Raw genomic sequence first — 14,566 nt, forward strand, 5'->3', positions numbered from 1 at the left:
CGGGGGCGGGGTCTGGCCTGGCCCATAAAGGCGGCGGTGGCGCCGTGCGCGCGACTCCTCTCGGCGGCGGCAGCGGCCCAGGCGGGGGCGTCCGCGGTGGCGGCGGCGGCGGCGGTGGTGGCGGCGGCGGCGGCGGTGCCGGCGGCGTCGTCGCTGTTCCCGGCGCTGTCCTCGCAGCGGGGTCCGGACTGCGCGTCTCGGGCGGCGGCGGCAGAACTGCGGTCCCGGCCCGAGCCCGACCCCGGTAAGTGCGGCCGCGACCCCGGCCCGACCCGGCCCAGCCCCGATCTGGGCGCGGGGATCGGGCCTCACGGAGCCTCACGGTCTGGGCCTGGGCTCTCGTCGCGCCGGTCGTGGCCACTCAAGCCCTCCTTTGTCTGCTCCCGCCCGCAGGGTCCCCTCCGCGGCCGCCCCCCGCCCACGGGCCGCCCCCCGGGCCCTGCGTCCCCTCCCCCGCTGGCGGGGCCCGGACAGAAGATGGTGCAGAAGAAAACAGCCGAACTTCAGGGCTTCCACCGTTCGTTCAAGGTGAGGGCCAGATCGGTTTTGGGGGGTCCCCGGGGCTGGACCACCCGACTGGCCGGTGGGGGTTCGCACAGGCGGCCCTGAGGGTCCGCCAGAGCTCGCGCCCACCCCCTGCCCTGTTCCTGGCGCTGCCCTGGCTGTGTGCGCGCCAGCGGGGTGTCAGTGGCTCACAGTCTAGTTCATCTCCAGCGCCGGAGCGCCCATGGGGGCTTTCCTCCAGAAACCCCAGGTGGGCCAGGGGCATCTTGCCAGTGTGTTCCTTGCAAACCCCAGCCGATGTACAGTGCTGGGGGTTAAGCAGGCCCCGCTCATGTCTCCCATTTCCCTGAGAGGGGTCTTTCTCCAGCTACCGGAAGCAGGGATTCAGACCACCTCATGTCCTAGGTGGTGTGCAGAATGGGGGAGTTGATTAGATGCACCCCCAACCCTATACCTCCCAGACGTCCTCAGCCCAAGCACTGTTTCCTGCCGGAATGGGAAGTTCCTGCAGTGGCCTCCCAGCTGCCGAGTCTTGGACTCTGATGAGCAAGTCTGGGGCGGTCAGGCAGGTGCTGGGTAGGGGCCCCACGGGGCCTGGCCTAGGGGACGCGGTGATGTCAGCGGTGCCCCACCCCGCCTGCCGCGTTATGTAATGGCTGCCCTGGGCCTCCTTGGACAGGGACCTGTTGCCCTGTAGAGGAGGCAGGACCTGGGGAGCTGAGGAGCACCAGGGTGGGAGGAGCCAGCTGAGACTGTTGGGGGTAGAATTCTCAGACCTGACCAGCCAGGCCCCGGCCCACCCACATGCTTGTCATCCTGGCTGCCCCTTTGGCATCCAGGTGTCTGGGGCTAGGTGGGAGGGGGTGGCAGGAGACATCACTGGCGGTGGTCTGTCACCCCCTGGGATTGTGCCTGAGCTGAGACAGGGTCAGCGCGCAGGACCCACTCTGTGGCCAAAGCCAACTCAAACTTTCTGGATGGTTCCAGCCATCTCCTGCCAAGGCCTGCTGACTGGAGGCCCGCAGCCAGCCCCAGGCCTGGCCCGCCCACACTGCTCAGGTCTGAAGGCCTGCCTTTGCAGGCTCCCCGACAGCCGAGGTGGGACTGCGTGGGTTCCAGGGGAGGGGGAGTGGTGCCGGACAGGGAATCTTGGCTACAGGGTGACCTCCAGAGTCTAGCTCTTCTCCATCAAGGGCTTGGCCCGGCGTGTTGGGGCGGCGAGGGGGCCCACAAGTTTAAGGCAGCTTTTTTACTTCCACGCTTCATCCTAATCACTTTTTTGTGGCCACCGTGGGGTTCCTTCTCCCAGGCGGGAGGCCGGCGGCTTATCAGAGCTCTGGTTGCTGTCCCTGTGGAGCCGGACCCTTCAGGGGGCAGGGGCAGGGGCATGGGCAGGGCGGGTGGATGAGGACTCCCCTCCCTGCCCTCCTGGGCCTCCTGGGGACGATCCGCCTTTGTGGAGAGGGTGGGGAGGCCTCTTTCTGTCTTCACGCCTCTTCCTCTGACCTCCACCCAGCGGAGCAGGTCCCTCGACCTCTCCACAGCTATTCTGGAGATCGCTCTGTGGGATGTTTTCCTGTCAGAGCCCCAACCCCAGCTGTCACAAGGCGCAGAGTGGGGCAGTGACTTGACCCAGGCCACCCAGCATCAGCACTGGCGCCACCACTGCGTGCAGGAACCCCATGCCCACCAGGGACCCGGTGCCTGGTCCGCCAGGGACCCGGTGCCTGGTCCGCCAGGGTTGGGGAGTTAACTCTGAGCTAACTCCTCAGGGGCCTGGCTGGGCCTCTGTCCCAGCCTCAGAGGCCTCGGCCTCATGCAAAGTTGCCGCCATCCCTCCCAGGCATCCTCTTTGCAGAGTGCTGTTCTTCCCGTCGTCCTTCTGTTTTCGGGGTCTAAGGGGTTTCTCTTGCCCCCAGCTGCCTGCTTTCCCTGGGCAGTTTCTGGCACTCTCGCCCTAGTCTTGGGGGCTGCGCAGTGATCTCGAGCTCGTCCCCTCCCCAACAGGGCTGGATTTTTTGCTGGGCGCTGGGTCTTAGAGGGGCACCCTCTTGGGGATTTGTGGGGGGTGGCCAGGACAGCGCAGGCTGTGGCCTGGGCAGAGGGCGACCCAGCATGCACCCTGGAGCCGTGGACACCTCTCTTTTGAGTCTCCCGGGGACATGGCGGGATGGGAGAGGCAACAGCACAAGGCAGGGTGGGCAATCGCACCCCATAACACAGAGGGAAAACTGAGGTAGAAAGGCATGGGCCTTGCACAGGTGGGGCTGAGTCCGAGAGGCCGTGGGAGAGCAGGCTGGGCGGCCGGCGGGGAGCCCCGCCTTGGAGCCGGTGACTCACTCCCCTGATGGCTTCGTGCCTTTGATCCCCAGCTGGCTGTCCCCATTCTGCAGGTGAGCAGACTGAGGCGTCCACAGTGACTCACTCCTGTCCCCCCGACACCGTCACACCTCCTCCCTGGAGGCTCCGGGCACCTCGCCTGCAGGTTGAAGGCCCAGCTCTTCAGAATCGGGCAGAGCCAGGCTTTGTCTCTTGCCACAGGGACACAGGTCGGGTCGTCGCGGCGGGGCCGCCCTGGCGGCGCCTGAGCCTGAGCCTGAGCCTGAGCGCTCCCCTCTCCCCTGCAGGGGCAGAGTCCTTTCGAGCTGGCCTTCTCCCTAGAACAGGCCCACCCCGGGGAGACCACCTTCAGCCTGGAGTGCCCAGCCCGTCCTGGTGAGGGGCCTGGGGGGGGCGCGCGGGGCGGGGGTGCGGGCGGGGTTCCCCGAGAGCCCGGGGCGGCTGGCCTCACGTCTGGGCCCTGGCGCAGACATGCCCACGAGCCAGCCCATCGACATCCCGGACGCCAAGAAGAGGAGCAAGAAGAAGAAGCGGTGCCGGGCCACGGACAGCTTCTCGGGCAGGTTCGAAGGTGCGCGGGGCAGGCGGGGCCGCGGGCGGCTGGGAGGCGGCAGGGCCACCCAGGGCGGCTCCGAGCAACCCCCCGCTCCCCAGATGTCTACCAGCTGCAGGAGGACGTGCTCGGGGAGGGCGCCCACGCCCGGGTGCAGACCTGCGTCAACCTCATCACCAACCAGGAGTACGCTGTCAAGGTGAGTCTGGCCCTGTTCCCTCCCTGTCTCCTCACCTGGGGTCTGGCGCTGGCCAGGGCCGTGGGAGGAAGAGACCTGGCGTTCGGGCTCCTGGACTAGCAGCTGGGGAAAACCGATGTCTAAAAATGGCCCAGGCCCGGTGACCCTGGCTGCCCTTAGGGATTCCGTCAGCCTAGGCTGCGTCCCCAAGTCCAGGCAAGGCCGTGGAGTGACTGTGAGGCCAGCCCTTTGTGCAGGTGGCCAGGGACCTGGTGCCAGAGCAGCCGCTGAGAGCAGGTCTTTGATGAGCCGATGCTCCCCCGCTGGGTGACCTCAGGCCAGTCCCCGGGACGACAGGTGTCCCCTCACGAGGGTTACAGATGGAAAGGCTGTGCCACACTCGGGGCCCAAGGGGCTTGGCGTGGGGGAGACCGGGACAGGCCCGTGAGCCCCCGTGAGCCCCAACGTGGTCTGGCCAGGCGGGCAGGCCGAGCACTGAGAGGACCCCTGCCTCTGGGCTGAGGGGCACAGGTGCTCCCTGGTGAGCGGGGCTGGCCAGAAGCCTCAGGCCCTGGTGGGAGTCCAGTGACCAAGGCGGCCATGGTCCCGCTTTCGGGGGCGGCGGGGGTCGGACGCTGTGCGCCGAGCGCGTGTCTGAGCCTCTCCGAGGGGCCCTGCCAGGCGGCCTGTGTCCTCTTACTGTGTGACAGACAGGGAAACGAAGGCTCAGCGGGGCGGGCAGCCTGAGTCACACCGTGCGGGACTTCAGAGGGGCCGGCTGTCCCTCGCCGCCTTCTCCGTGGAGTGGGGTCCTAGCCAGCTTCCCAAGGGACAGGACGAGATTTAGTTTACTCCAGAGGGATAGGCCTGGGGGCGTCGTCTCCAGAGGCCTTGGAACCTGGCGGCTGTGGCCCTCTTTGGGACAGGTGCTCAGCACTGGACATGTGGGCCAGGGCACAGGTCCAGATCTTGCTGCCTGCTACAGGAACGTGGCCCATGGAGCACCATGTCCCCGTCCCAGGCTGTGGTAGGGGACAGCCTGCCCACCCGCCTAGTGAGAGGGGCCCAGGGGTGCCCAACAAGAGCTAGACGGCCCCTTCTGGCGCACATATCTGGGAGCGAAGTTGGCCAGGGTCATATGTGGTGGATGGCCCCAGACTCTCGAGTCTTTAACGGGCCCGGGTGCCACAGGGGTTTGGGTGCGGGCTGGCTTTCTGAGGGTCTGGGAAGCTGTGTCTGCTCGTGGGCGAGGGGCCATTCTGGGCTGGCCTGAAACACCCCGGCTCATGGGCCTGGGGACACATACCCAGACTGGTGTGGAGCTGGGCAGGCAGGCACGGTTCGGCTGACAGCCAGGTTCCCTGCGGCCCCTCCCGTCGCCTGGGCGGTAGGGAGCCGGCACAGCGGCTATCAGTCTCCTGGTCGAGGGGCTGCAGGTGGAGGGAAACTGCTCAGCCTGACGGACCCTGAAATCTGAAGGGATGTTTCATGGGGGCCCCAGGCCCCAGACAGACCCCGATGCCCGTCCCGTCACTGGGGGGGCCTGGCGCCTCGCCGCCGCCTTCCCCCTGCGCTCGTCCCTCCCTGGCGCTGCTTGGGAAACCCGTCGCCCCAGCCTGTGCCGGCACAGCAGCTCGGCTTCTGGCAGATTCTGGGTCCCCACAGGAGCGCCGTGCCTTCCGGTTCAGAGGGCTCCATGCTGGCAGAGCGGCCGGCACTGGGCGGGCACGTCCGGCAGGGCCCTCGGGCGCTGGCGAGTGTGGCCGACCCCGCGGGTGTGACCCCCAACTCTTCTTTCAGATCATCGAGAAGCAGCCCGGCCACATCCGGAGCCGGGTGTTCCGGGAGGTAGAGATGCTCTACCAGTGCCAGGGACACAGGTAGCATGGCCACCTTGCTGGGTCCCAAGCCGCCTCCGGGCGCCTGTCCGCCCCCAGCGAGCGTTTCAGGAGCACCCACTGTGCCAGGCCCTGTGCTGGGTGCTGGGGCTTGACCTGCAGTCAGGCTGGTAGTCCGAGCAGGGTGCAGTGGTGCAGGCCTAGGAACCCGGGAGCAGCCTTCCCGCGGGCAGGGCGGGCGGGAGGGCAGCCCCTCTGTCCCGGGCGTGTGTTGGGGCCTTAGGAAGTCTCACTCCTGTCTTGCCCCCCACCCCAGGAACGTTCTAGAGCTGATTGAGTTCTTCGAGGAGGAGGACCGTTTCTACCTGGTGTTTGAGAAGATGCGGGGTGGTACGTGGGGCCTGGGGGACAGGTCAGCTGGGTCCTAAAGGGCCACCAGGGGGGACCTTTCAGAGGGTCATGCGAGGCAGAGAGGGCTCGTGCAGTCTGAGTTTCCTGGCCACACAGCAGCTCAGGTTGAAGACTTTGGCCCGAGGAGGCTGAGCAGGGGCTTCCGTGCCCGGTGGGGTGGGTGCCGCGCTGTGGCCCGGGCGCACGGTGACCCTCCCGTCTCCTGTGTCCTCCCGTGGCCAGGCTCCATCCTGAGCCACATCCACAAGCGCCGGCACTTCAACGAGCTGGAGGCGAGCGTGGTGGTGCAGGACGTGGCCAGCGCCCTGGATTTCCTGCACAACAAAGGTGGGTGGCGGGCGGCTGCGCTGGGTGCCGCCCCCCTCCTGCCAGCCTGCCCAGAGCCCCTGGCCCGCGGGGCGCCCAGCCTCGCTCCCCACCCACCGGCCCTCGTTCTCCCTGCAGGCATCGCCCACAGGGACCTGAAGCCGGAGAACATCCTCTGCGAGCACCCCAACCAGGTGAGGGGTGCGGCGGGGCACTGGAGCCAAGCACAGGCCTGCGGGACCCCCACGCCCGGGACCCCACCTCACTGCTCCCTCCACGCCCCTGCCAGGTGTCCCCCGTGAAGATCTGCGACTTCGACCTGGGCAGTGGTATCAAGCTCAACGGGGACTGCTCCCCCATCTCCACACCAGAGCTGCTTACCCCGGTGAGGGCCCGAGCTCAAGGCCCTCCTCCCCCTACCCCCCTACACCCCCCTTCACCCCAGTCCCCCTCCTCTCACGCTCCCCCACAACTCCCCCCCAACCCCTTCCCCCCCCCCCCCCCCCCCCCGCCCCTTGGGATGTGGGGCGGGGCCCTGGTTGCGGAACCCCGGGTGCGGGGAGGGGGGTTGCTGGCTGCTGCGCCCTGGAACTGGGGCTTCCGCTTAGCAACAGCCGCCGGTTGGCCGTCCCGGGGCTCCCGGCACCTGTTGATTGGGCGGGGCGGGGTGGGGGCGGGGCGGGGGCGGGGCCGCAGTCAGGTGGGGGTGGGGCGGCGCGGGCTGCCGGTGGTTGGCGGCAGCAGGCCTGTCGGGCACAGCGGCTCTGCTCAGGTGACAGGGCGGGCCCGCGCCTCACGTGACTCTGGGAAGTCCCGCGGCGCAGCGCCCTTCCCCCTCCTGTTCCCCTCCTGACCCCCGCCCTCGCCCGCAGTGCGGCTCTGCAGAGTACATGGCCCCCGAGGTGGTGGAGGCCTTCAGTGAGGAGGCCAGCATCTACGACAAGCGCTGTGACCTCTGGAGCCTGGGCGTCATCCTCTACATCCTGCTCAGCGGCTACCCGCCCTTCGTGGGCCACTGTGGCAGCGACTGTGGCTGGGACCGGGGGGAGGCCTGCCCGGCCTGCCAGGTGCGCCCACCCCCGCAGCCCCCAGGACGCCGCTCCCAGCCCCAGCGAGCTGGCCTGGCCTTCCTGGGTCACCGTAGAGACAAGCAGCTGGGTCAGGGAGCTGAAGTGGGGCGAGGCCAGTGTTTTGGGGTGCCTGGGTTCTGTCTTGTGGCCTGGCACTCAGGGCTCAGGACTCAGGCTCTGGAGCCCGGCCCTCCCAGAGCCGCCTGGAGCCCCCTGTGTCCAGACCCCGCTTATGCAGAGCCCACTGGGCGCCTCCACAGCCGGCAGCCGCAGACCTCTGTCCTTGCCTTCTGGGGCCCTTCAGGCCCCCTGCCCTGCCAGCTGACCCCAGAACCCTGGGGCCCCACCCCGCTGTCCAGATGGCCAGTCCTGGTTCTTTGCACCTGGGCCCCAAGCCACAGGTCAGGCCACGGGGCTGGGCAGGGGTCCCTGACAGCCTGTCGCTTAGTGTCACTGCCCTTCGAGTCCCCTGGGAGTGGAGGCCGTGGCCAACCCCTCGGCCTCGTGTGTGCTCCCCAGAACATGCTGTTCGAGAGCATCCAGGAGGGCAAGTACGAGTTCCCCGAGAAGGACTGGGCCCACATCTCCGTTGCCGCCAAAGACCTCATCTCGAAGCTCCTGGTGCGTGACGCCAAGCAGAGACTGAGTGCCGCACAGGTCCTGCAGCACCCCTGGGTGCAGGGGGTGAGTGCCCGCCCGCCGGGGATGGCTCGGAGCTGGGGTTCGAGAATCCTCTGGGGGTCCAGGCACAGCTGCTGGCTGGGGCTGGCGGGGTGGGGCCTGCGGGAGCTGCTCTCGGCTCTAGCACAGGGCCCTGGGGCAGCTCCCCGTCTGGTACAGCAACAGGGGTCAGCTGGGGGCAGGGAGGTGGGCGGCTAGCCTCGGCACAGCTCTGTCCCCACTGGTCCTGCGAGAGCCTTTCTCCCAGCCAGTGGTCACCCGAGCAAGGAGCCTTGTGGGGAGCAAGGACTGCCCCCCAGATCCAAGCTAGTGGAGGGGCTATGCCTGGGGCAGGGGAGGGGCTGGGGGTCTGGAGCGCCATCGGTCCCCTGGAACACCCCCTTCCACCAGACTGCCTCAGCTGGGTGCATGTCCCCCAAATCTCGCTGGTGTCGCGGCCAGCGGAGAACCTGGGAGGGTTTCCCCAGGGAGTGCTGGCCATCAGCCACCCCCCTCTCCCGTCTCCTGCAGTGCGCCCCGGAGAACACCCTGCCCACACCCATGGTTCTGCAGAGGTGAGGCCCGTGGGGTCCTGGGGCCCAGGTGGGGGAACCCCTGGTTTTGGAGGGTTTGAAATGTTCAGGTGTTTGGAACGAAGCAAACCTTCTGGTCGTAGGGGGCGCGTGGTTCAGGTGCTGGGCGTCCTCATACCTGGTGACAGGTGGACTTTCTAGCCGGAGTCCTGGCCCCTTCTCCAGGACACTGCACAGGCCCTGGGGCCCCAAGGGAAGCAGGGGTGCACGGGGAAAACCCCTTCCCTCTCCTTGGTGACCATCCTGCCCTGTCCCCAGGAACAGCTGTGCCAAAGACCTCACGTCCTTCGCTGCCGAGGCCATCGCCATGAACCGGCAGCTGGCCCAGCGTGAGGAGGGCGCGCTGGGGGAGGCCGGGCAGGGCCAGCCCGTGGTCATCCGCGCCACCTCGCGCTGCCTGCGGCTGTCCCCGCCCTCCCAGTCGGAGCTGGCCCAGCGGCGGCAGCGAGCCAGCCTGTCTGCAGCTCCCGTGGTCCTGGTGGGCGACCGCGCCTGACCCCCCACGCCTCCCTCTGTACATAGCCCCCCCCCCCCCTCCTCAGAGCTAAAGGTTTTTTAAGCTGTTGCCAGCCGGAGACCAGCGGGCTGTGCCCCCCCCAGCTGTGAGGCGCTCAGCTCAGCTGGGGGGTCTTTTTGTATAAAAGTTCTTGCTGTTGGGTTTTTCCTTTTTCTGTCTCCTACCCTGTGTTCCTCTCCGAACGGTGTTAAAAGGCAGGCGCCCGGGGAGGACGGAAGCCACACGTGGGTGCGTGGCCCGCCACGCGGCCCAGGCCCCACGTACCGGGACCGGCCCCTGCCGCCCACGGCCCCAGCCACGCGACTCAGGACAAGAGGACGCCCCGTCTTCCAGAGCGTGGGGCTCACGCCCTCCCCAGCCCTCGGTGTTCTCAAGGGCAGGTGGACCTGCTCCTTCTCACCTCACCCCAGGGACAGCCTGGTGGCCGGTAGGAGCCTGGCCGCGAACAGGCGGGGGTGGACGGCTGCCCACTGGACCGCCTGTCAGCTGACAATCGGGGCTCCTGTGAACCTTGACCTTAAGCTGCAGCTGACCCAGGGGTGCATGCACTGCTCCCCCTCGGCCCTCTCCACTGGGCTCTGCCCACCCAGGAGTGGGCGCAGGAGGAACTGGGAGGGAGGGGCTGGACAGGCGCCCGTCAGCCAATGCGGGGGTCCCACAGACCCCCCACCCCGGGCACCCGAGTGCCCCTTCTCAGGGCTCGGTCTGACCACGGCCACGTCCTGCGCCCCACTGCCCCCGGGTTGGCATGGCCGAAGCCCTGCCAGCCGGGGCTACAGCTCGACCCCTCCGCCAAGGGCAGCGTGCACCCTGCCCACTTCAGGAACGCGGCCGCCACAGCCCCTGCACCCACCCCAGCGTCCTGGTCAGACGTCACGTGACCCACCAGGCTCGGGGAGACTCTGGCCGCCCCCCCCCCCCCAGTCCTCGGGTGGGAAACACTATGCAATACAGGTGTCCTCGTACCCGAGCTCCCGCGCTCCTGCCATGGGCCCCTCCCCCCGCCCGGCCGTCTGGCTTCTGGTTTGTCCCGTTTCTTTAGTTTAAGAACAACAGTTGACTTCCTTCCCCTGTTCTCAAAGAATACTTGAATGTCGGGGGCCTCGTGGGTTGGGGCCCAGACGCCGTGTCTGAGCCCCCCGAGTCTTGTACGATCAATACGGTCTGTGGTGGCGGGTGGGGGCCCACGCCCCTCCCTGTGCCTGCCCGCCTGGTCTATGGACTGGCCTCTCCAAAGACCCGGGGTGGCAGCCGCCCCACCCGCACCTCGCCCCCGCGGCTCCGCGGCCACCCCGCGGCTCCGCCTTTAGCGGAGGAGAAGTGGCCCGCGGCCACTGCGCTGGCAGCTGAGCTGCGAGCGGCCTGGTCCCGCGGGACTGCTGGGTCTCCCGTCCCCTCCCCCGCACAGTGCGCCCTTACTGTGAATGAGCACCAGGGCCCCAGGCCGCCCCGCCGGGGAGGGGGCGCCAGCGTTTCAGCTGAAGGTGTGTAAAAAAAAATGAAAAAGACGTTTTTTAAAAGTGGGGGAAGTACATCCAAGCACTTTAGCTCCGCCGCACCAGGTGGGCTGACACAGCTCAGAAGTTTTTCTTGACACCAACTGTCAAAGCCGGAATTTTGTATTCTGTTTTATAAGGATTTAATAAAACGTGGAAACGCGTGTGCGCCGCGTCTGCTGTCTGAACCGAGAGGGCTGTGAGGCCGGGGGCCGGGGGTCCGGCGGCCACGGGCTGTGGGGGTGGGGCCGGCAGTCCCCGGGGGCCCAGGGGCCTCGTGTGTGCAAGGTTCATCCACGTGGCAGTGCCCGTCAGCACCGCCCTTCGTGGCCAAGTGGCCCTCCCCTGAGCAGGTAGCCGAGTGTGTCCGTCCGTCTGTCTGTGGACACGGGTTGTTCCACTTCGGCTGCTGTGAGTCATGCCGCTGCGGCCACGTGCAGGGTTTGTGGGCGCTTCTGTTGGCCCTGGGTAGACGGCGTGGACGGGGCGTGAGCAGGGCACAGGGCGGCCCCTGCTCTCGTGGGAGGGCTGTTCGTGCCACCGTGGGCCCAAAGGACCTGGTGAGCCCCCACCACCCTCGGCCAACCCAGCGAGGGGTGACGGGCCTGGTGGGGGTGATGCCAGCCCAGTGAGGAGGTGAGCCGCCAGCACTGGGGGACAGCCTGGAGAACACGGGGTTCTGCACCTGGTGAGGTGTGGGGACCAGGATCCCCTGGGACAGTGGGGGCAGCAGGTCACCTCTCTCCTGCCCAGAAATCCAAGCTCAGCAGTGGGGTCACCCCCCACCTGGCCCTTCAGGAGGAATCCTGGGCACCCTCGAGCCTGGCCCCCAGGTTCCTTCAGCCACCCAGAACCCTCCTCTCGTGCCCCACAGCCAACCCTGCCCCTGGGCCGGCCCCCACCAGCCCCAGCCCCCATGGCCCTCTCTCAATTCCCCAGGTCCCTCCCTTGCCCCTTACTCGGCCTGGCATATGTGTGTGAGGGGAGGGTACATGCCACCGGCCTCCAGGTGGCACCAAGCCCTGTCCGGCTCTGCCAAGCCGACTGCTCCCTGCCCCCGCCACCTCTAATTCCCGCGGCGGGCACAGCCTGTTCCCAGTCGCTGTGGATCTTGTGTTGGTGGCTTCCTCGGTCCCGCCCTGCCGGGACACGTGTCCCTCCAGGAGCCACAGGAAAATCCCGGAGCTGGAGCAGCCGGGAGCCCTTTCCAGGCTGGCCAGCCGCCCGGGCCCCCCACCTGCATGAACAGAGACGCCAGCTCGGGCTCCCCAGCTGTCTGCGGGCATCAGCCCTGCACATCCCAGCACAGGGCTGGGCGAGTGGGAGCTGTCACCCGGATCGGGTGGGGACTCCGCTCTGCCATGGGGAGCTGGTCTCTGCTCCCCTCGATAGGACAGTGGCAGACATTGACTTTTGACGCTGATAAAGGGAGAAACGGGCAGCAGTGCAGAAACCCCGTGACAATATTCGGTTTTTCTGTAAAGCTGAAACTTTTTTTTTTTTTATTTTTAAAAAGTTAAGTAAGAGAAACCAGACACACAGGTCACGCGGTGTGTGACTGCACGGACGTGAAACGTCCAGGACAGGCACATCCACGGGGGCAGGAAGTGGGTTCGCGGTTGTCGGGGGAGGGGCAGGGGTGGCTGCCGACGGGGCCTGGGGACGGGGCTTGCTGGAGGGCGGCGAGGACGTCCGGAACTGGAGGGAGGAGGCGCACCTCAGACGGGTGGCTTTCCTCCTGATCAAAAAAGCCTGATGGGACTGAAGAGTCGCTTCCCGGCGTCTCCGCCCAGAGCTCAGGGACTTGCGCACGGTTCAGTCCTGCCGGTGTCACTGATCCCAGTGACGAGCCCTCCCTGTACATCGCCCGTCTGAGGGAAGCGAGGTGGAGCAGGTCAGCCTGAGTGAGAGCAGAGAGCCCCCCTCGCCGGGTGAGCTGGGGGTCCCCAGGGGTCCCGGGGCTCTGGGCTCCAGGCTCCGGGGTCCCAGGGAGCCCATGCCCACGGCCCTTGGGGGTGCCTCTAATGGGATGCACATTCACAGTGACACCCACCCTGCAGAATTATGGGTCTGAGCCCTGGTCACTCGTGGCCTGAGGTCCTCAGCCCAGTGACTTGACCCTGTCCAGCCTGTGGTCCTTCATTGTCAGCTACAACCCCCGAGCCCCAGGACAGCTTTACCCCCTCGCCAGGGCCAAGTGCCAGGCACGTGATGGCAGGAAACTGTCTCACAGACACCCCAAGTCAGGGCCAGGGCCGGGGAGGGCTGAGGGAGGGGAGCCCCTCAGCCGGGCAGGCAGTGTAGGGGGCGCGAGAAAACACACCATCGAGATGATACAATTTTGCAGTGGATGTTGTAGATAGGCAGTAGCAAGAAATAACATTTGGCCCAGTTTCCCCCAGTCGTAACATTTTGTAAAACTCTATTACACTGTTACAACTGCGACATGGATGTTGCTACAGTGTGTCTCGTTGGGAAGCGGCCCCCACGCCTGCTCCTGGCTGTGTGTGTGCTGGTCCCCAAGGCCACCCGTGCCCTGGTCTCAGAGCGTTTGCCCTTCACTCAGCCCACGCTCGGTCCTCACCAGGAATGGAAGCACACCAGGCCGGACCGTCGGGCCCGGCGCCTTCCGATAGAACCTTTAGGAATGGTAGTTCTCCACCAGCACTAATACCCCAGCCACCAGCCGCATGTGGCTGCTGAGCACGTGGCACGTGGCCACGGCCATCGAGGGACAGAGCGCTTCGGCCACTTCGCTCTCGGTGAGTTCGGTGAGCGCAGCTGGCGGGCCCCCCGCAATGAGGTGGGGGGGCCCCGCCTGCCTGGCCCCGGTCTCGCCCCCGGTCCTCGGTCGGTCCCCAACTCTCGTGTCCTCTGCCCATGCGTCCTGAGCCCCTGGCACACAGTCGATGCTCAAAACATCCCCGTGGAGGGAGAGGCCAGGTCCGGCTCCGGCCCGCAGCCAGGGTGGGGGCTGGCGCATGGGAGGGTGACGGAAGGGGGCTTGGTGCCAGCCCCGGAAACAGGAGGGGACCCCGCGGAGAGGAGCAGGCGGGGCGGAGCCATCTACTCCACGCCACCAGCCACCAGCCGGCCAGGGCCAGTACCCTGCCGCACTCGCGGGGCGGGGCGGCCCCTTCCCTGCGTCCCTCCCCCACAAACCTGCCCTCCATTTGTCCCAAGTCCTGACAGGCCACCAGCTGGTGGCAGAGACACCTGGGACAGGCAGACGGCGCCGGCATCCCCTCCGCCCCTGCCCGCCCCACGCGAGGGCTCCGCGTTCCGCAGAGCTGGCCTCCCGCCGTGCTGCGCCAGGTGCCCAGCCTCCCCCTGCTCCCCGCGCCGCCGCGGGGGAGAGACGAGGCGACGGACGCCACCTCTGCCCGCGGGAGCCACCCCAGGGCCCGGCGTCCTCCCCGACGCCCTGCTGCGGGGGACCTGGGGCTTCCCACGCCCGGGGAGATCTGTACAAGGAAGGAGAGAGCTGGGGGGCCCCTCGCCTTGGCTCGGGCACCTCACTTGTCCTCCGGGCAGCTGCACAGTGTTTTCTGAATGCAGTGCAAAGTTCTGCCAGAACGTTCCAGCTCGTTACATACTCGCTCCTGGGCAACCTTCCTGCACCCACGGCAGTTGCTGTCAGAGCTTGTAAAACCGGCCGGTGGCCCGGTCCCCAGAGTCCGCTTGTGGGGAGCAGAACTCGCCCCGCTGAGCGGTGAGCAAGCGGACGTGTCAGCCAGCGCCACCCGCGGCCTGCCGCTGGGAAAGCCGTGGAGCCCCAGCGCAAGTGTTTCACCCAGTGTCTCTTTTGAGCCAGGTTCCCCAAAAGCAGAACTGCAACAAGGACCCGTGGGATCCTTCTTGGACTAGAGTCACATGACGATTCCCAGCTAGTAAGGGGCCCCAAGGTGAATCCAGGCAGAGCCCACGTGCACCACCTGTCTGGGGGCACCGGGCCACTTGCAGGAGGAGCAGGCAGGCTGACCCTGGTGAGTGTCAGCCAAGAAGAACCAAGTGGCATCGACCACAGCTGATCTCAGGGGCACACTTCCGTCCCAGCCTCTTCCTCTGCCCGCTCACGTTCTGCCCCTGGGGCTTGCAAA

At 67.2% G+C, this 14,566-nt stretch overlaps 1 protein-coding gene across 5 annotated transcripts; it reads left to right on the forward strand.

The window, feature by feature from the left end:
- The first annotated feature begins 72 nt into the window (after positions 1-72).
- MKNK2 (MAPK interacting serine/threonine kinase 2) lies at positions 73-10,630 on the forward strand. 5 transcript variants are annotated; one of them, XM_036234179.1, is made up of 15 exons: positions 73-244; positions 394-528; positions 2,877-2,897; positions 3,132-3,219; positions 3,314-3,415; positions 3,499-3,596; positions 5,376-5,455; positions 5,730-5,803; positions 6,047-6,151; positions 6,269-6,324; positions 6,420-6,515; positions 7,003-7,197; positions 7,720-7,884; positions 8,392-8,435; positions 8,712-10,630. In XM_036234179.1, the coding sequence occupies exons 2-15, from the start codon at positions 478-480 to the stop codon at positions 8,947-8,949; spliced, it is 1,413 nt and encodes a 470-aa protein (XP_036090072.1). In that variant the 5' UTR covers positions 73-244; positions 394-477; the 3' UTR covers positions 8,950-10,630. The 5 variants fall into 5 exon arrangements, with proteins under 5 accessions (XP_036090072.1, XP_036090073.1, XP_036090070.1 ...); XM_036234180.1 differs by having other exon boundaries at positions 8,718-10,630; XM_036234177.1 differs by having other exon boundaries at positions 6,047-6,324.
- Positions 10,631-14,566: the final 3,936 nt, after the last annotated feature.

Source organism: Rousettus aegyptiacus, unplaced genomic scaffold, assembly GCF_014176215.1.
Source record: "Rousettus aegyptiacus isolate mRouAeg1 unplaced genomic scaffold, mRouAeg1.p scaffold_m13_p_16, whole genome shotgun sequence".
Taxonomy (NCBI): domain Eukaryota; kingdom Metazoa; phylum Chordata; class Mammalia; order Chiroptera; family Pteropodidae; genus Rousettus; species Rousettus aegyptiacus.